This window comes from Cervus elaphus, chromosome 19 (assembly GCF_910594005.1).
Source record: "Cervus elaphus chromosome 19, mCerEla1.1, whole genome shotgun sequence".
In the NCBI taxonomy this organism is placed as follows: Eukaryota; Metazoa; Chordata; class Mammalia; order Artiodactyla; family Cervidae; genus Cervus; species Cervus elaphus.
Window position 1 is genome coordinate 44696901 of NC_057833.1, and position 21175 is coordinate 44718075.

At 41.9% G+C, this 21175-nt stretch overlaps 1 protein-coding gene across 5 annotated transcripts in view; it reads right to left on the reverse strand.

Moving 5' to 3' along the window:
• ATP13A5 (ATPase 13A5) overlaps window positions 1-21175 on the reverse strand; it is a 113920-nt gene that overhangs the window by 39270 nt on the left and 53475 nt on the right. For 4 of the 5 annotated variants that reach the window (XM_043874911.1, XM_043874912.1, XM_043874910.1 and 1 more), the window contains 8 exons: window positions 18824-19012; window positions 14891-14952; window positions 12186-12336; window positions 8483-8572; window positions 7672-7828; window positions 5512-5629; window positions 1702-1826; window positions 753-913 (listed from right to left, as the gene is read on the reverse strand). In XM_043874911.1, the coding sequence (XP_043730846.1) occupies window positions 753-913; window positions 1702-1826; window positions 5512-5629; window positions 7672-7828; window positions 8483-8572; window positions 12186-12336; window positions 14891-14952; window positions 18824-19012 (1053 nt within the window). The remainder of the gene's footprint in view (window positions 1-752; window positions 914-1701; window positions 1827-5511; window positions 5630-7671; window positions 7829-8482; window positions 8573-12185; window positions 12337-14890; window positions 14953-18823; window positions 19013-21175) is intronic. The other variant, XM_043874909.1, reaches the window with a different exon arrangement.

The window sequence follows — 21175 nt, forward strand, 5'->3', positions numbered from 1 at the left end:
TACTGGACAAAGAAATACTCGGAACTGAACAATCTGAAGGGCAGGTCAGCCTGAAGGAAGGGAGCTTTTTGTAATTTATCACCCTGAGGACCATCTCTTTGAATTCACACAAAGGCAGAGGCACTCCATTTAGTAATGAAACGTCAGGCTGCAGCCCATTCTCTGTACAAGAAAGCGCCATCCTGGGGGAAGTGCACAGGAAACTTGCTACCGAGAGAAGCCCGACGTCTCTTCACGTCAGGTCACAGGTCCAGTACAATGCAAATGACCATGAATTAGGGGAGCGGGGTTCAAACAGACCGAACTTGATTCCCTGCTCTGTAGCTCACGAGTGTGAGTCTTGGCAAGCTTAGCTCTCTAGGCCTCAGTTGTCTCATTTGTAAAATGAATACTTTGTTCAACTGTGTAGGGTAACTGAGGGTCGGAGGGGAACTATGGATGTAAATCAGTGAGTCTCAGCCACATCTGTACACTGGAATCAATAGGCAAAGGACTCATTCCCAGTCCAGAGATTCTGATTGAATCTCTAGTTTTAGCCTTGGAAGCTTGAAAACACTTCTGGGTAATTTCTACGTGAAGCCAAGACTGAGGAGTGTCAGTGCAAATGCTAAGAGCTTTGCAAACTATAAAACTCCAGGCAGATGGGACAAATTATTACTGTGATGACTTCTAACGCTCAGAGAGGGCTGCCCAGGGTCAGGGCTGTATTGCATCGGCCCCGGTCCATGGAGGGGCTTTCTGCATTCACTCACATTCTTTCCAGGCCCATTCTCCTGGTTCTCCACCAGCTGCCAGGTCACAGAAGCAGGGGCGAACTCTTCAGGTTCATTGGCTTCAACAAGGATCACTTGGCTCCCTCGAGGAATCATTTCAGAATTCTTTGCAACGGTAATGGCTGTTTGAAGGTTGTCACCTAGATGACAAAGAAAGTGGAGTTGATTTGTGTAGAAACCTCTCAGCATCCAGGACTGAACGCTCCCTCCTCTGAGTGACCACACTATGTTGTTGGTGCTCTTTGGGGGCATTTAACACTTTCTGCATTTTTTTCATAATACTTCGTCAAGCCTGTCTGTCCCTAGTGGTCAAACACTATGTCTATCTCTCCCTTTCATCCTAACATCAAGTCCATGAACATCACATATTTCCAAAATATGCACTAATGAGTAAACAAATGTTTAAGTGCTTTACAACTCATCCTCAGGAGACTGACAGTTTTCACTGGTGAAGGTATAGGCTTGGTCTGATAACATAAACCTATTCTTGGGATCTGGAGTCCAATTAAGTTAAAAAAAAAAAAGAAGCACTTAGGATCAGCCATGTTGAATTTAATCATCACAAACCATGCCTACCCCACCACCCTAAAGGACAGTCTCACCCCTTTACACAGAGGTCTCACTGGGGTTCTTCATGAGAACCCCATTCTCATCTTTCAATACCTGCTGTGAGCCTGTTGGCCCTGAACAAACCCTGGGTAGGAACAGAGGGCCTTAGACAAAGAGAATGAGACATGGTCCTTGCCTCCAAAGCTCACAGTCATTGAGGGGAGCTCCCCAAGTTCCCAGGTAAGTGGAGCAGAGGGTAACAATCTTGACAGCAAAGCATCGTTCCTCCTGCCTCAGCCACAGGGACTCAGTCAGCTCACATGGTCTTTTGCTTATGCCTAGGATGGATTTAATTTGTTAGGCTTCCAGAAACGCATACCAGTGATCATCACAGTCCTGATGCGGGCCTCACTCAGTTCCTTCAAGACTGGTTTGGTTTCCTTTTTCAAGCGATTCTCCATTATGAGAAGTCCCAGAAATGTTAACTCTGACTCCACATGTTCTCTTTGGGTTTGGGAGAAAGTCAACATGAAAGCATATACATATAGTCTCAACAGTTGGATTTATTTCTTTTTAAAATTTCTAAGTTTTATCAATGTCATACATGCACAGGTTTAACAAATCAGAAAGAATCCAAAAGTTCATAATAAAGAAAACCTATAGCCCCTGTCTTCACAGCACCTTCCCCCTTCTCCTTCCCAGATGTGACCACTTCTACTTCTTTTATCTGCTCTTTCCATGTTTTTCAACTCTATTCTTTTAAAACAATGTATTTATCTTCCAATTCTTCTGTTGGTTTTTAAAATTTTTTGTTAGTCATATATATTTTAAATTTGTAAACATATAAGCAGTTTAAAATTTGTAAGTATATAATCTGACATGTAAGCATATATTTTTAAATTTGTAAGCACTTTAGTTTAGTAGACATTTATTAAGTACATACTGAATACCAGATATTATAGTAATAGTTGAATATGGAATCATTTATTTCAGCCTCCATATGTTGCCTCCAGTAAATACATGAATGACATCAGTCAAGAGTTTAGTTTTCAGAATTTGAAATCGGAGGCTTGGAGTATAACTGTGTTCCATTAGTTATGTGAGACTTCTCGAAAATAAATCTCAGGTGTTTTTTAGAAGGTAAATTCGGGGGCCAAGAGCTCTTTCTTGATCCTCTATTGTTCCTTTTTCTGTCCAGAGTGGAGTTAGAATTGCAGGCGGAGGAGAGGGACACCTAGGGAACCAATTTCTGTGCCTGCTGTCAGCGCATCCCCCGTGTTCAGGGCCACCTTCCATGTGCTGTGCTGTGCTTAGTCGTTCAGTTGTCTCCAACTCTTTGTGACCCCATGGGCTGTAGCCCACCAGGCTCCTCTGTCCATAGGGATTCTCCAGGCAAGAATACTGGAGTGAGTTGCCACTCCCTTCTCCAGGGGATCTTCCCAACCCAGGGATTGAACCCAAGTCTCCTGCATTTCAGGTGGATTATTTACCATCTGAGCCACCAGGGAAGCCCAGGAATACTGGAGTGGGCAGCCTAACTCTTCTCCAGGGGAATCTTCCCAACCCAGGAATTGAACTAGGGTCTCCTGCATTGCAGGTAGATTCCTTACCAGCTGAGCTACTAGGGAAGCCCCCACTTTCCACAGTACCTGACATATCAGAGACTCATCCTCTCAGGTTCTACAGGGTGAACCAACTTTCCTCTTGGAATCTCTCTCTCTCTCTCTCTGGCATGATACAGGCTACAGTTTCTTCTAGCCTGCTGATTCAGCTACCATTCTTCCAGTTACTTTACATCTTATAGAAATTTGTAGAAATCTCTCATCTATACTTATTGTTTCTCTAGTTTTCTCTGATACTATTTCTTTTCTATTATGTTAGTAGGACTTGGGAGGGAAATGATCACATGGTCAGTAAACTTCTTTAAGAGAAAGAGTAGAGTTGAATCTCTCAATGAGAAATAATTCACCCTTGGATAAGAATACATTGAAGAAACATCTCTCTGGAGTAGAGAGCGAGTAGCTACATTCTCCATTCAAAAGTCCAGTCACTAAATCACTACTTTAGATCTTTCATTAGGCACATTGGTGAACACTCAGATAATAAGATATGAATTCTGCCTTCATGATCTCAGAGAGTATTATAATTCCCCTCATTTAGCTTCATGACTTTCTATTAAAAATTGGATTAATGTTCTTATTAACTAGAATTGAAAGAAAGATCCCAAAATCTCATCAATTTATTCTATTTTGGATCTCTGTTTTATGACTCTCCCCTTGTTCACTGCTTCAGGTACTTGGGCCTCTCAGGATTACACAACATTCCAGCAAAATCCTGCATCAAGGCCTTTGCATTATCCACTGTTCCTGTTGTCTGCAGTGCTTTGCTCTGGATATCTGTATGCCTTACTCCCTAACTTTTACTCAGATCTCAGTTCAAATGTTACCTCCTTGTAGGACTTCCCTGATCACCCCATGTAAAATACCACCCTCCTGTCATTTTAAAAATCCTTTTAACCTGCTTTATTTTTTCCTTCAGGGCATTTATCACTGCCTGACCATATGTCATAGATTAACTTTATTATTTGTTTCCCCCAAGTAGGATATAAACCTTGAGAAGGCTAGGATTTGATTTTATTCACTTCTGAATCCTCAGTGCCTTGAGGGACATCTAATAATAGCCAAGCTCAATAGAAATAGGCTTAACTCATGAAAGGGTGAGTCTTGTTAAGGAATTTTCTTCTGTTTTTATTTTGTCTTTTTTTCCCTAAGCCATCCTAAGAAACTCCTACTTCCCCATTATGATGCCACCTTTTTAAACATTTTTAATTTTCCTATTTGGAAACCTCTCCTAAATATAATTTGGCTCTAAAAATAATCAAAATCCTATTCTTTTACCCTGTTTGAAGATAATAACTATATTCTAGGAAGCGTGATAAATAGACTCCTGATATTCTTTGGGAATACCTGAGATGGTTGGAAATCTAGGACATTTATCCTCATTTTCTTTTTTGTTATATTTATAATAATGTCTATCTCACTGGTAGTTTTTAAATGAGAATATCACAGTTGCATCCACATATATATAGCATCTGGGTAGTGGCTATATTCCACTTCAAGCAAAATACATCTTGTCTTCACACATGACCTTAACTTTCATTATTAAAATTTGTATCTTGAAAAATTACAAAACCCTGTGTTATGAGTCATTGTGTTTTGCTCAAGAACAGCTAACATCTTGAACACCAAACCTGAGAGTGCCGTTCCTACATTTCAGAATGAGCTTGTGATTCTATTTAGAAGATTGAAATGTCATGACTGAAATACTCGTTAGAGATCATCTAATCCACATTTTATAGTTGGGGGAAATAGACACAGTGTAAGGAAGGGATGTGATTATTGATTATGTTAGAGTAGATGGACTTAGGTTGTAAATAGTAACACACTACATCCATGCAGATGGGCAGATAATTTTAAAAAAAATTGTATTAAGTGAGGACCTCTCTGTCAGCAAAACAAAATAAAAAATGAGTAACGTATATGATCTCTTATTCAATTTGCCAAAAAGAGTATTTCTTTACTCTTTTGTCATAAACAATTCAAAAACAACCTTTAAGAACTGCAAAACTTTGAAAGAAAAAATAATTTGCAGATTACCCTCTGCAGAGGACAATTTACCCCTTGAATGTAATGAAGAATACTGAATTCTATTTCATATAAGGAACTCAATTTGCACTCACTCCTCCAGCTCTGAGGGGGTATACTACTAATTCCTGAAAGAAATCAAGTCTAAAAATTTCTGGAGGTCTTTCAAAGTGACAACTGTATTCTCTGAAACCCTTTTTTCTAGGGGACCCCTAATCTGTCAGTCACATGATGCTCCGAAGTTGAAGCGGGGGTTGGTTGTTTTGGGTGGGATGATGGGTCATCAGGCAGAGATAACTCAGTGACATCTGAGAGTCAGGAGATCTCAACTGCCATCCTTGTTTCATCACCAGCCAGCCCTGTGGCCTGAGCAAGTCCTCCCCAATGTGGCTTAGGGTTGCCCCTCTCTAAAGCAAGGCGTTAGATGAGTGATTCTCCATCTCTAAGAGGTTTCCTGGTGATTTGGCTTCCACCCATTCATCTCCAGGGCTCACTCTCTTCATGCACACAGAGCCTGCCCTAGTGCCAATTTCTGAGCTTCCCACCTGGTTAAACTTTCCACTTCTGAAAGCTTCTCCATCTTCAAGACTTTGTGGGCAAGAGCAATGACACGGAAGCCTTGCACTGTATAATTTCTTAGTTCCTTTGGGAAATTCTTGGGCACTGACAAGAGAGAAAAGAGAGGTAAATGCAGGTCCCACTAAAGGTGGCTCAACCCGTAAACAAAATTCTGGATACAGTCACTGTAATTTGTTCTAACTTTCCCTCCATAAAAATGCTTTAGTAGAAACACTACAGGGATTTCCCTGGTGGTCCAATGGGTAAGACTTCACCTTTCAATGTTTGGGGCAGGTGGTGGGGTTCAATCCCTGGCCCGGGAGCTAAGATCCCGTATGCCACTCAGCCAAAAAATCGAAATATGAAACAGAAGCATTATTGTAACAAATTCAACAAAGACTTTAAAAATGGTTCACATAAAAAAAAATTTTTTTAAATAGAACACTATAACTTCAGTTAAAGGCCACAAACAACTTCATCAGTATGTTATTCTTATAATCTAACAGAAATAAATGCCAAAGATGTACTGGTCATCAACTGGGTGTCACATACATTAGCTGAGCTCAGTAAAGACAGGCCTCAGGACCATCTTCCCAGATGAAATGAGGTACTGCAGGCTAAACTATCCCATTGCTTGTTTTTGTAATTAAGGTTTTATTGGAACACAGCCATGCCCATTTGTTTGTTACCTATGGCTGCTTTCAGGTTACAATGGCAGGGTTGAGCAGTTGAGCCAAAGATGGGGTAGCCTGCAAGGCCTAAAATGTTTATTACTTGGCTCTTTGCAGAAACGTTTGCCAATTTAGGTAATAGATGACACAGTGCCAACCTTTGTGTATTTTGATGTGGTAATCATAACTAAGGTTAGTATGTCTATAAAATTTGTATGGTTTATGTATGCATGGTTATATAAAGATATTAGGGAAAAGAATAGTATAATAAGAAGTGCAGTAGGTTAGGTTCTCGTCTCCACTGTGCTGCCAGCTAGCTTCCTGACCTTGGGCATTTTAAGTCTCTCTTCTGCATCTCAAATGAAGAGGTTATAGATGTCTATGCTCCTACTCAGCACAGACTTTCTGTAATTCTAAAATATCAATAATTCTGGAGGTGAGGCTCTATTTCAAGGAAGCTGCTAACTCTCTATTTCTTAAACACAAGAAGGAAAAAAAATCACTGAATATGTTATTATCATATGTCAAGGATCAGAAGTTAGGACAATAAGAAGAATTAGACTGACCAGACAAAGAAGCAGTGGCAAATAACACCTAAAAAAATAACAGCCAACGATAGACCAACAGTCTGTAAAGGATGGAGTTAATGGGAGCTATGAGGAAGATCAACATCAGAAAAATAGAGAGAATTCTAAAAAAAAATGACTCCAAGTAGAGAAAGAAGTAAAAGCAATCATTTGCCAATTCTTAAAATTCTAGGCACAAGCTGATGGCTATCAGCAATTGTAAGGAGAATATAGATGAAAATCAGGAGAAAAAAAGGCCAATTTTATCCAAATGAACTCATTTGAATGCAACAATATTCTTACAAATCTTGACTGCAGCTTAGAGAGTACATGTTTATAAGATGAAGAAACAATACAAATCAGCTTAAAATCTGGCCCAGAAAGACAAAATTGCTGTGAAAATTATCAATTACCTTGCTCTAATACCACCTAATTTACTCTAATCACTTTTTTTCCCTAAAAGATTTATTGTTTTTATATTCTCCTCCCACTGATCTGAGACACCATAAGTGGTTCCAGCTCCCAGGAGGTGGATGATAGAGCATCGCTGTTTACAGAATGAGTCTGGTGTTCAGACCTGTCTCTCTGGTTCCTTCTGAACACTCATTCTCACCGTCCCTGGTCCTCTGACCCCAGCGTAGTTTCCTGATTCGTCCTGATGCTTGTTTCACATCTCCTTCTCTAATGCTGCGTTGTGGTTGGGCATTTCTGGCAGGACCACAGTCTGATATTTACTCTCTGTTTCTTTGCTTTGAAATGATCACCTCTGCCTTAGCAGATCTGCTGGGCCCACTTTCCACCTACCGAGAAAACAACCACCTCCATGTTCATTGATTTAGGCTGGTTTTCTCTGTCTGTTTGAGTTTTTAAGTATTTTCACCTTCTGAAAGAGGGAAGTGCCACTTAGTACCTGTTTCAGGTCTGCAGAACTGAGCCAGCATCTCCGGGGCTCCCTTCATGTAGACATGGAACTGATCCTCCCCCACCAGCTGAGCAACCACAGACATCCTCTGCAGGCTGGAGGAAAATGGAAACTGACGCAGGACGATGATGGCTTCCACAGGACTCTAAGTGCACAAAGAGAGGGGAGCTTAAGAAGCTATTAAGGAAGATTTAGCAGATGTACACCAACAAATAGTCTTTACTCTGCAGTGAGTCCAGGGACGTGAGGTGATATGTTGTCACAACATTGATATTTTTCTAGCTGCATCTAAAGCGGTTCCCTCATCAAGTTGTCTGGTCTACAAAGCCCGTTCCCTCGGCTGCCTGAGAAGTCCTAATCATCTTCCAGGACAAGCGCATAGGTCACCTTCTCTGAGGTACTTCTCTCTCAGCAACACTGCTCACTCCCACCTCTGGACTCCTGCTGCCCTTTCTTCAGCCTTTATTCCAGCACTTGGCACGCTGTATTGCATTTGTTTGCACCGGTATTGATTTTTCTATCAGTCCATGTATTCCTTCAGCACAGAGCACAACATGCCTAGTTTTGAAATCACTTTATCTCTTAGCACCTAGCACAGGGCTTGAGTATACATAGGTATTTTGTGAGTGTTTGTTGAATAAGCTAACGGACAAATTTAGGAATGAAGGAATGAGCAAACCAACTGTAGATACAGTTAGGATAAGGCAAAATAATAAGAATATAAAAATATATAAAAGGCAGGGGAATTTCACCAGTTTTAAGGGGAAAGGTTTATATAATTTAAAGAAGCAAACTATACCTGACTGGCTTTTGGTCCTGGCTTTATTATTACATTTGAATCTGATATTCCACGTTTGCAGTAGTCTGCATTGCAGTCTTCGATTATCTGCTTTCAAATGAAAACATTCATAAGATTCCTTACAGAAAAATAATAAGAAAGAAATACCTCTCGTTTGCATAGCACTTTCATCTTTTCAAAGCCCCTTTTACATTTTTTTTCTCTTCTAAGCCAATTATTTTAATACCATCATTATCAAATTTCTGTTGTTTCGATTCATATTAAGGATCTTACTGTAAACTGTCAAAGAGCAGAATGATTGTGATTACATTTTAAGTCGTAACTGATTGTGTGTGTGTTTGCGCGCTCAGTTGTGTCTGACTCTTTGAAGCCCTATGGACTGCGACCCTCCCAGGCTCCTCTGTCCATGAGATTCCCCAGGCAAGAATACTGGAGTGGGTTTCCACTTCCTTTCCCAGGGCATCTTCCTGATCCAGGGATTGGACCCGTTTCTCCTGCATCTCCTGCTTTGGCAGGCAGATTCTTACCTCTGAGCCACCTGGGAAGCCAGCAATAATTGATGGAGGAAGCATTAACTGCAGCCCACTGGCTCTTCCTAAAAGGTATGTCTTGTAAATTGACAAGGGTGGAGACCTATTCTCCATTACACCTGAGCACATTAGCTCCCAGATGACAGAGGATTGAATCTTGAACTACTTCTTAGGCTACTTCTATGCTACTAGCCTAACTGGTTAGCTAGAGAGTTACAAGTTAGCTGCTAGCAAATTAGAAAGCATATTTGAAAATAATTTGTATTCTTTGGATGTTACAGCACTATAAGTTATACCATCTGAAGAACCAATATTTAGCTAAAATATGGGAAAGGCAGTCAGATAAAAATAAGTAGTAGAAGTAAGAAAATAAGAGACAACATCTGGTCTCTGCTCTACCACTTACTTGCTCAACCTTGGGGACATCACTTTGTTTCTCCAAATCTCAATTTCTTTGGAAAAATATTCTGACATTCCTTATGGTTGCTAATATTCTTAGAGTCTATAAAAACATTTTTACTCCCCCTTATGCTTAGTGAAAGTTTCTTAATAACCAAAAGATGTTTAACTAGAGGCTTATTCAGCTTTAAACTCACTGAACAACCTTGCAGTGTTATGCTCTGTTTGGAGTGGATACAGCTGGTCTTAAAAACAGTTCTTACAGAGCTAATACTAAAGATTTATGTCCCCACATAAGACCCCAACTCGTATGTCACTTGTACATAGAGAGGAAGCCTCCTCTTTTGGAGAAGGGGGAGCAGTGTTAGAACCAGGATCAAAGTCATATAGAGTAATAATGACCATGTGGAACTCCTCACTGCGTCAGCACCAGCGATGCTGGTAAGGACGTTGGTGCTGCTTGCTTATAATAATTACACTGATTCCTCTCTATTAAGATCCAGGAAAGTGATTTCTGTCTTGCCTTTATATTGCAAATAAAAAATGCTGCCTTCCATATCAGCAAAAAAAGAATGTTGCAGCCATCAAGCCATCACATGACAGCCATCTGGATGGTGAACCCTGAGGGAACTCAGGATGGAAACTCTGCCTGCCACTGCAGCCACCTCCTACAGTGCACCCTTAGGAGGAGACTCAGGATGCCTGATGTTTCAGTGGTAAAGAATCTTCCTGTAATGCAGGAGATGCAGGAGACATGGGTTCAATCCCTGAGTCGGGAAGATCCCCTGGAGGAGGAAAATCCTATGGGCAGAGGAGCCTCACAGCCAACTCCAACAGCGCACCCTGAGGAGACTCAGGTTGTGAAAACACAGGACACTAGCCCCAGACAGCTGAGATGCATATCAAAGAAAAGATTTCAGTGAGCCCAGACTCTTGCATCTTCCCATACAAATAAAAGCACTAAATTCCTTAAATTGAGATATGTGGTTTTCTTTAATTAACAGTAATTTTTTTTTTGTTTTTATTGCAACTACCTTGTCTTTGTTGCAGAAACTCCTATACATGTATCCTAGCTACCTACCCCATCTTCTCTCTTCAGAGCTCTTCGAATTATCTGAGATGCTGTGTTTTGGGCTTAAGTCCTCAGTTTTGTCTGTCAAATAAAACATAACTCAACTTTGAGGCTGTGCTTTTTTTTTTTTTTTCCTCAATTGGCAGTATCAAGTATCAAGCATTTCTCCACAGCAAACGCTCTAATTTTACTTACTGATATCAGAAATTTCCCTGTTTACCAGGTTTCCCCTTTTATTACTTTGGCCTCTATAAATCCACAATTTTCCTACAATAAATCTTTAAATTAGCCTCTTTGTGAACTGTCCTTCAGGCTTCCCAGGTGGTGAGTGGTAAAGAATCTGCCTGCCAATGCAGAAGATGCAGGAGACACGGGTTGGATCCCTGGGTCAGGAAGATACCCTGGAGTAGGAAATGTCAACCCACTCCAGTATTCTTGATGGAAAATTCCATGGACAGAGGATCCTGGTGGGCTATAGTCCATGTGGTCTCAAAGAGTTGGAAAACATGACTGAGCACACAAACTCTGTCAAGGGGTTCTACAGGTCCCTACAATTGTTTGTTTTCTCTTCTTTACAGCTCTGTTTAAATGCTGTTCTGCATTTCAGTTAAGTAGTTTCAGAAAAAAAAAAATTTTTTTTTTTTTGGAGGGAAGAACAATGTAGTTAATTAACTAACTAATGAATGAATGAATATCCTCCATTCTTTGGACACTTTACAATGCAATGCCTTCAGGCTCACAGTTTCAAAGCTCCAGAAGTGAGTCATTGTTATCCAAATACACACATGAGGTAATGATTCAGAATCTTTGATCTGGATTTGAGGTCAGAAAGGTAGAGAGTGGTAGAGTCAAGTAGTTTCCCCATCCTGTCATGACAGTCGCCAGTAGGAAATTATATCCTTCAGCCTATCATTCACACACAGCTGAGGAAATTGAACCCACTGGATTGAGGGGCCTCCATTCTGGTGTCAAACCCTTTCGCTGGGTTGGGAAGATCCCCTGGAAAAGAAAATGGCAACCCGCTCCAGTATTATTGCCTGGAGAATTCCTTGGACAGAGGAGCCTGGGGGGCTACAATCTGTGGGGTTGCAAGGAGTAGGACATGACTAAGCCGACTAACACTTGTAAGACCTATATTGTCTATTAATAATACAGTAGCTACCAACCAATTGTGGCTATTTCAATTATTTAAAATTTAAAAACTTAAAATTCAGTTCCTAAGTTGCATACCCACTGTTCATATGCTCAATAGCCAGTGTGGCTAGTGGCTACTGTGTTTACAGTACTGCTTTGGATGAGTGTTTCTCCAAGGATGTTTGTGCTATAGTTTGGCCTGTCAAGGCTTTTGTGGTGAAACAGGTTTAGTAAATGCTGCATATTATATCCTCTCGTGAATATTCACAATACACCACTGTACATTAACATTAAAGAAACTCTATAGTCAAGAAATCAAATTATCTTTTTTTAAATATCAGTTCCCAAATTTATTTGATGGTAGAACACTATATCATGTTGCAAAGGTTTGTAGAGTTTTGGAGCAGAGATTGGGAGATTCAGGTAGGATCAGACCTTCATTCATTCATACACTGCTATGATTCTCTGGGTTTCAACCAAAGTTAGGAAAGCTTAGGCACTCCCAGTGAGTATTGGATATTTCTTCACATTTTCTTCATTCAGTTGAACCAAGAAATAATCACCTTACCCAAGCGGTACCCTCAAACATTTTGAGGTCCAGTGGATCTCCCTGGATGGTCCCATCGAGGAGGATCAGAGAATGGCAACTGGCCATGGCGGCACACTGTGGGCCCCAGGGCAGAGCCTTGCCTGAGGTGAAGCTGTGGACTTCCTGGAAACTGGTTGAGAAAATAGTTAGCAAGTTAAGATCTTCTACAAAATCATTTTGCACACCCTGTCCTTCAATTTTACTGAGATAAACTTCACTGATACCTCACCTCTATGCTCAAAACCTTCACTAGCTCCCCTCCCCCCCCCCATACCTTGTATGATAAATTCTGAGTGTTTGGGTATAATCACAGGGCATAATTGACTTGATGGACATGAGTTTCCGCAAACTCCAGGAGATAGTGGAGGACAGGTAAACTTGGCATGCGGCAGTTCATGGAGTGGCAAAGAGTTGGACACAACTTTGTGACCGAACAACAGAGCCTTTTGTCAGGTTGCCTGCAGCCAGCCCACAGGGTGGCAGTGTTGTGGGAAGACAGACTGTGGGAAGGCTCAGAGCTGACATCTGCAAATTGCAGAGCTGTCTCTAGAAAACAACCCAACCGAGGCAAGAAGTCTCCAGGCCAGTGGGGTAGCAGGGATGGAAAGGAAGCCTGCCTGCTGGCTCCGTTGTCTTCAAGTAAAAGCAGGCGTGGCTGGGAATTTTCCTGGCAGTCCAGTGGTTAAGATTCCACCCTTACAACTCAGGGGGCATGGGTTCAATTTCTGGTCCTGGAACTAAGATCCCATATGCTGTGCTTAGTCGCTTAGTTGTATCCAGCTCTCTGAGACCCTATGGACTGTAGCCCGCCAGGCTCCTTGTCCATGCGATTGTCCAGGCAAGAATACTGGAGTGGGTTGCCGTGCCCTTCTCCAGGGGATTTTTCCCCACCCAGAGATCGAACCCAGGTCTCCCGCAATGTAGGAGGATTCTTTACCATCTGAGCCACCAGGGAAGCCCACGTTGTGCAGCATGGCCCCCAAATTTAATGAATAAGTACAATAAAGAAAAAAAAAGCAGGCATGGATTCAAATAGTTCTCACAAGTCGGCCCTTTGGCTTTCACCCCTATTTCTTAAAACTCCTGGCATGGATATCTAGCATGAAAAAACTCATTTCCCTATTTGACAGTAGACGTTCTCTCCTCCCATCTTACAGCCGAATAAAAACTGTATCCAGGGTTTCTACTTCTCTCAAAGTCTCAGAGTATGAGGGGAAAAGGAGGGAAAGAAGGAATGGAAACTGCAAACATCCCTTTCCCCTTTCACTGCTCTGGTCAGTAGAAGTCTGCCTGTCTGGACCAAAACCTGATCTGTGCATCTGAGTACCCAGAAGCAGAGGCACATTAATATGAGCCCAGGGAGTTCACTGACATGCAGCCCAGGAATCTTCTGCAACGTCACACTGCCTGACTACTGTTCCCTTGTGCCAGGGCTGTACCCAGGACCCTGTCACCAACCTGGAGTCCCTGCGTGACGCCTTCAGTGACAGCAGCCTCAGCCACTGTTTGGAGCCCGGGTGGTATACCCAGGGCTCAAGAGCAGCAGTGTCTCCACCCTGACTGAGAAGGTGGGTCCCTGCCCTGCAGGGAAGGGAGTGCAGGGGGCATTCTCTGAGGATGGGCACTCCCTCCTGTCTCTAGCTCTGTTTTGGGGATAGTGTTTATGTGATTGCCCTCTCCACTCCCCGTTGTTACTGTTGAGTCACTAAGTCATGTTTGATTCTTCATGACCCCATGGACTGCGGCACACCAGGCTTCCCTGTCCTTCAGTACCTCCCAGAGTTTGCTCAAACTCATGTCCATTGAGTCAGTGATGCTATCCAACCATCTCATCCTCTGTCACCACCTTCTCCTCCTGTCTTCAATCTTTCCCAGCATCAAGGTCTTTTCCAATGAGTCGGTTCTTCACATCAAATGGCCAAAATATTGGAGCTTCAGCTTCGGCTCTGCTCCCTATTGCCAGCTTTTAAACCTTGTCTGTAAAATTTCTAGCCATACTCCTTTCAAAACCCATCTCATTTGTTATCTCCTCCAGGTGGTATTCCTTGATCTATTCATTTTCAAAATGAATTTTTACCTTTTATTCACTATGTTATTATAAAAATTAGGACTGTGTCTTTTATCAAGCAATCTTTATTATGTCTTCTTCTCTATTGTGATATCTAGCCTTAATTCTTTTCCCAGCCTATGTGGTATATTGCAGATGGGTCCATTTGCACCTTTCATCTCACTAGAGTGTGAACTCCATGAGGGGGGAGATGGAGGTCTTCCTTTCTGGATTTCCCACCTCACAAGCCACCCAGGAAGTCTATGCAGTTTTAAATTAAGCACAGTCCTGATTTCACTCTTTGCTTTTATGTTTTATTCACTCAACTCCCTAACCGTCCACCTAAAAAAAAAATTAGGGTTAGGGTTAGGGTTAGGAAAAAAATTCCTATTTTTTTCCACCTATTCTATTCGATTTTTCATGTGGAGTTTGAAGATCTACTTTCCCCCTCTGATTCTGAATTTAGAACTCATTTAATTTAACAAGTTAGATTAATGGGGAGCCAGTACCAGCCAGTTTTTATGTATATTTTATGTGAGATTCATCCCTCAACACTGGAAGGATGGACTGGAGTATCACAAGGTAGCCCCACCAATCACACACTCTGTCTTCATTACAGTGTCTTCATTACAATTACCAGTTGTCAGCAGTAGGGACAGTCCCCCAGAGGTCCAGTCCGTCTTCTGTAAGAGTACCAGTCTACAAAAAAATTAGAATGGGTTTTAGCAGAAAATTTAGAGCTTTTAATTATAATTTACACAAAACCCAAGCTTCTAAGAAACCAAAGTACACTTAGCTGTCCCAAGCCCTTTCTTTTTACATTAGATGTTTATTTTTAAAAAAATTTCATTATTGTTTATATTTGTAGTAAATGTGATACTCAGTTCTCCATTAGTTTTCTTTTTTTTCTTCTGAAAACAGATTTTAAAAATTTTTATTTTCCATTTGTTCAATGATTCTTTTAAAAATTTAATTTATTTTTTATATTTCATTAAAGTATAGTTGATGCAAAATATTCTACAAGTTATAGGTGTACTATACAGTGATTCACAATTTTTAAAGGTTATGCTCCATTTATACTTATTATAAAATATTGGCCAAGCCCTTACTGGCAAGCATCAAATTTTAAATCAGAGAAGAGCACCTGAAGGAAAGATTCAGTCGGTGACAAATGATTCCCAAAAGACCATGTTGAAAATTAGCTTGGGTCTAGTCACTAATTATTATCAAATGCAAGTGTTTCATTTTGTTTGTTTACTGCCATGACCACTGCTGTTGCTGAATGAGAAAGTTTCAGTGAATAGAAATCCAACAAGAACCAGCTCAAGTCTGACTTCTCAGTTGGCACCTGCTGTCTTTCTAAAGCAGAAGTCAGAATTTTTTTCTTTCTTTGCAAGACTATTTAGTTCCTAGAGTGCCATATGGTTCACAGCTATTTCCTAAAAATATGGGTGACATGGTGACTGTCCAGATTGATAATGAAATGTTGATAAAGGGCTTTGAGACTACAGAGAGAAGTGAAGTGCTCATCATAAATATTAATTAATGCCCAGGAATGGGTTTGACTGTTAGATCAAGAGGAGAATGGTGGGGAGAGTTGATTTGCTGTATCAGGGGAAAGTATTTGTCAGATAATGTAGCAGAGAAAGCAAAATGGGGCTGAGTGCTATCACAGCACTTTTAATTTGCCCATTGCTTCATAGTCGGTTATTAATTACAAACCCTAGTGTCTATGCAGTAGGCCAATGGCATTCGGCCTGGTCTACACCCAGTCAGAGTAAGGAGGTGGCTACCACTGGCTCAGCTCTAACTGTCAGTAATGCATTGCGAAGTGCTAGGGAATGTCCTTTTCAACACTGACACCCAGGTTTCTGACACTTTTTTCCTTGAAAATCATCACCATATAAGACACTGAAATTTGCAGTTTTCCATAAAATGATATCTTTTATCATCATAGCACATTTGCATTAGCACCATGCTTTACAGTGAAGTGTCTGCAGTGCTTTCTCTTCTTACAGCTGAGTAAATAGGGTACAGGCAGTCTCAGTATAAAGGTGAAATGAGCAACCCAAGGGTCCAGTGGCACATAGATTGGAGAGAAAGAACCAGGATCCAGGCTGTTTGGAGACTTCCACCAGGAGACAAATGTTAACTGAATTCTGAAAATCATGTGGAGAGACAAAGTCTGTACTGAGCTTCTGGGTTAAAGAAACAAGGAAAGTTTGTTTTATTAACTAATTGGGACGTCAAGGGGAGCTAACAGGCTTCATGTAGGTTATTCCTTCAAGAACAACAACAGCAAAAGAAAAAAGCAAGACACCTCTTGTTTCATGTACCTCCTATATTTTATAAGGACTCCAATTTGTGTGATTAGATCCCAAAGGCTCTTGAGATGCTCCATTTCAGCAAGAGTTAGCAACTTAATTCAAACTGAAATGTTTTCCTGATGATTAGATATGTTTTAAAACATCAATATCTTGAACATGAAAACAGAGATGATACGATAGCAAAAATAGATAAGGGACAAAGTTATTTCTCTACATAAAAGTAACCCTTATACAATAAAACTAACCATAAATGGAAAAAGCACTAAATTACAGTTGCTGTTCTAAAGCGAATAAGATAGAAAAATAAAACTTATTAGTATAAATACTAGCCTAGGCTTAGACTGAATTGAATAGAAAAGAGAGAGAAAGAACCTGTTTTAAAGAACTTGTAACAAACCAGTGTAAAACTAGAAATATATGGGAATAAATATACTCAGAAGCCCAGTGGTGAATATCTTCTAAATTGAAATAACACTAGATGGAAATTCAATTGATTGTGGAGGGTTTTATTCTAACATCATGGTGGTAGAGTTTATAATATGAAAGCTAGAAAGAAACAGAGAATTGTACTTCAACTATCTTATCTTAAAAAGTCACACAGAAATTTAGTGTCAGCTTCATGATTAGATTTCTCATTTCGCTGATTCCCAATCATGAGTCTGCATAATAAGATGCCATCACGACATATGGAGTCTGGCCAAGTCTGCTGTCGAGCATCCTTAGGACAGTCTAGCAAAGGAGCACGAGGATGTGGAGGGAAAACCTTTCTACAGAAAGGAAAGGGAACACCTCTGGAAAAATTAGTTTTAGAAACAGATATGTAATGAACACATTTTGTAAATCTCCCTCCTATATTCTACACACTGGTGAGGCTGCTGGGTCAGTAATAGGAATTGCTGTCAAGAGTTGTTTTCTGGCCCTGAATTTAAGAGGTAGCTACTGTTAAGTTAACCTTACAGGTTTCTTTGTCAAAGGAAACTAGAAATGAATAGAACTGAAATGATGTAAGAGCTATGCCACTTCTACCTGGGGACCAGGACTTATCAGGTCTGCTCATGGTGTCTCTCCAGCTTGGCCTTTGCTCCCTGTTCCTGACCTCTTTGTCTAGGACAAGGAGCCATCTTTTCAGAGCACGTGAAGCCCTGAGCAACTGGGCTCATCGGTCCCAGCTGCATCCTGACCACGCAGCCACGTTCTCACCACCCAGATCTGGCTCCCTGCCTGTTGCATCCCTGGTACCTGTGTGCTGCTGGGCTGCTCACCGCTGAGCCTGGGGCCCATTCTGCCTGACAGCCAAAGCCACAGCTCAGAGGTGACTCCCACCTGCGGCAGGTAACCACATCCCAGTGCTTGGCTCATTATTTAGCATGCATTTCACTGTGTTTTCATCATCTATGTTTCCCTATCACCTGCTTCCTCAACTAGCTCGTGAGCTTCTCAAGAGCCCAAAACATCTCATTAATGGGGCTCTCAGCCAATGTCAGTAATCTAAAAAGCAGCAAAACCTTCATCATTTATTCTCATGAAAACAAAGTGAAGACATGGAGGGACCAGACCAGACCCCTGCAGTAGAGCTGGTAAACTAGGTACCCAGGTGAGGTGGTTGATAATGCAGCCCTGCCTGGTCCCCCACAGGAGCCACAGAGAGGGGTCTTGGGACCTGTCCCAGAGCAGCTATCCCCTCCTCTGAACACACTCCCCTTCTGCCACCTTTCCAGGCCCTAAGCACAGACAATCTGCCCCAGTCCTGAGGCTCGACATCCTGGGAAGCAAAGGGGAAAAGAGGGACCAGAGTGTGTAAACACAGGTCACAGCCCCTGCTTTCCAGTTCCTGAAAAGAAGCAATGGAGGAGAAATGAATGTGCTCCCTTCAGCTTTGGACAAAGCACCAAGGGAACAGAAATGTTTCTCATATTTTTCTTTTTCTTTTTTTTTGCCTGAAAAAAGCCAGTTGCTCATAAAAGTGATTACAGTAAGAGATTGTTTTGAAACCCGAAACAGGCACGAAAATATTAAATTTGACAGGAAAGAAATGTTTGATGTGATGGCTAAACCACTTCCTCAGGACTCGGGAGAGCAGGCTTGTAGAACATGCTCTCACACCAGCCCCGTGTGTGACCTCCGTGGCCTCCGTATTCCCATCTGTCCCAGGAGGGTGCTGGGCTAGACAGTCTCTGAGGCCCTTCCCGACTCAGCCATGTCCCCAGATCATTAACCTCCAACCTGGGGAGTTGAGCTCATACTTTGTCAAAGCACACAAGATTGATTTGCCCACACATATTGATCCTCTGTGGGGAGATGCAGAAGATTCTCTTTTTCTTCAGCCTCCTCTGTGCGTACACGATGCCTGTGGTCAGGGCAGCTGGCAGCACAGGCGGGACCGCCACGGTGAGGAGGAGCAGGGCCATGGCCATGGTGTCTTGTGGAGAGGCCTGGGGAGGGAGGGACACACAGGTTAGCCCGGCAGAAAGCATGGGCACCCTTCCTGGCTCCATCTCCTGTCGTACCAATGAAGTTCTGGAAGCTCAGAAGAGTCATCATGAGCCAGCTGTCTTGGTTGGACTGAGTATTCTCCAGGCCAAGTCTGAGAAATCAACAAATGGTCACCCACTGCAGAGGAAAGGAGACCCTGGACCCCCAGCCCACATCCTACTGTCCTGCTTGACCCAGCTTCTCTCCACTCAGCCTTCTGTCCACCCAGAGGGCCACCCCTTCTTTGCCCATCAGGCATTTGCACAGCCTCTGGACTCCTGGTCACTGGGACTAGACCTGAGTTGTAATATTTCACACATGGCCTGACTGTTGCTTTCTCAACAGTTCTACAAACTCCTCTGGCACAGCATCTCTGAAGTCATCTTGGAATTCATCTTACTCGTCACCAGATGCAGAGCCTAGCACTTTCTGACCCAGAGAAGGTGCTCAACACATGCGTGGAGTGCCTGGAAACCTGGTGAAAACTAGGACCAGGATTCTGCCAAGATCTCGGTATATATTTACTGCTCTGGGGAAGCCAATAATAAAACTAGCTTGTTCTCACTGGATACATACCCAGGAACAAGCACTGTGCACACACACTGTTTAGTTACTCCTCACAACCGCCTTGTAATGTAAATACTGTTATTTTCTCCATTTAACAGAAGAGAAAATTGAGACTTAAAAAGTAAACAACTTTCCCAAGGCCACATGCTGGTTAAATGGTGAGAATATAATCCCTAATCTATTCATCTAGAGGGAGGGTACAAATGTGTGACTGATATATCATATTACCAAGCCAAGTCTCACGGAATCAGGATTCCAGGCAATCTACCGAGGATCACAAGACTAATAAAGGCAGGGCCGAGATCAAATCACAGGCTGCATAATTTTCCCATGCTCTATTAACTAATGGCCTTCCCTCTACAACCTTGCCTAGGTTTTTATGAAATTACCTTGATTTTAGCCATAAAGTTATCTTTTCAGTATTGGAAACATAGATTCAAGTTTAGTAACAATGGCTACTTGGCACATCTTTGGGCCAATTCTAGTTTATCATGAAATCCATCATTTCCTGATTTTGCCAACCCCAGCCACAGAAGAGCTTTAACCCTGAAGACTCAGCCCTGCCTAACACTGAGCCAGTGCAGATAGAAGCAGCCAAAATGTCTGCAGGTCCGGACCTACAAGAAGACGGGGTGTGCAATGAGAATGCTGCTTTGGTATGTATTGGACATTGAGTCTTGCCCAAGAAACTCTCATATGCAATCACCACCAGGGCTTCCTGGCCCATAGGAGAGGGCTTTTGCTTCTTTTCCTGCTCATGTTCTCCAGATGAAACTGGCACACTGCCTTAAATTCCAGCCCCACTGGTTTTGACTTTCTTCCTCACTCTTTCCAGACTCTATTCTACTGGTGCCCATGTGCCCTGGTCTCCTCTGCCCTCCTCCCCCCTAGAAATGCTCTCTGAGAGTTTCTTTCAGATTGCAATGACTATGCAGAACTCAAGTTTGAACATGAACATTGCCTAAAAATTCTTGTGGCTGCCTTTGCTTCTCGCACACTCAACACACACACTTTTCTATGCCATCACCAATGCCATCAGTTTGGGCATTTTAAAGAGTCCACTCACTCCTGGTTTCATACCTGTGTTTGAATCCTTTTATTCACAATGTTTTATTCTCCCCTATAAGCCCACACTGCTATGATCCCAGCATGTTTTATAGAAGAGACTGCAAAATTCATAACAGAATCAGATTCTCAGGACCAGAAAGGACCTCATGGGTTATTTGTGACAACTCTTTCCTGTACAGCCATCACAACTATTCAGAGAGACATCCAAACAAAACCAGACATCACGAAGCTTATAAAGGGAAGTGCGGATCCATACAGTACACAGCTCTGTAAAAGCAGACATTCAATTTCATCTCAGAACCCAACAAGAACACAGGGCAACTCATTGACTGCCTGATGTGTTGAGTATTCCCTTGACAATATACACACTCAAATACATCAACACTTTCAAATAGTCCAAATGTCTAGGCATGGCATTCAATATCCCCTTTAATCTGATCTAATCCTACCTTATTAGATTTATTTCATAACTGCTTGATAGTTTCAGC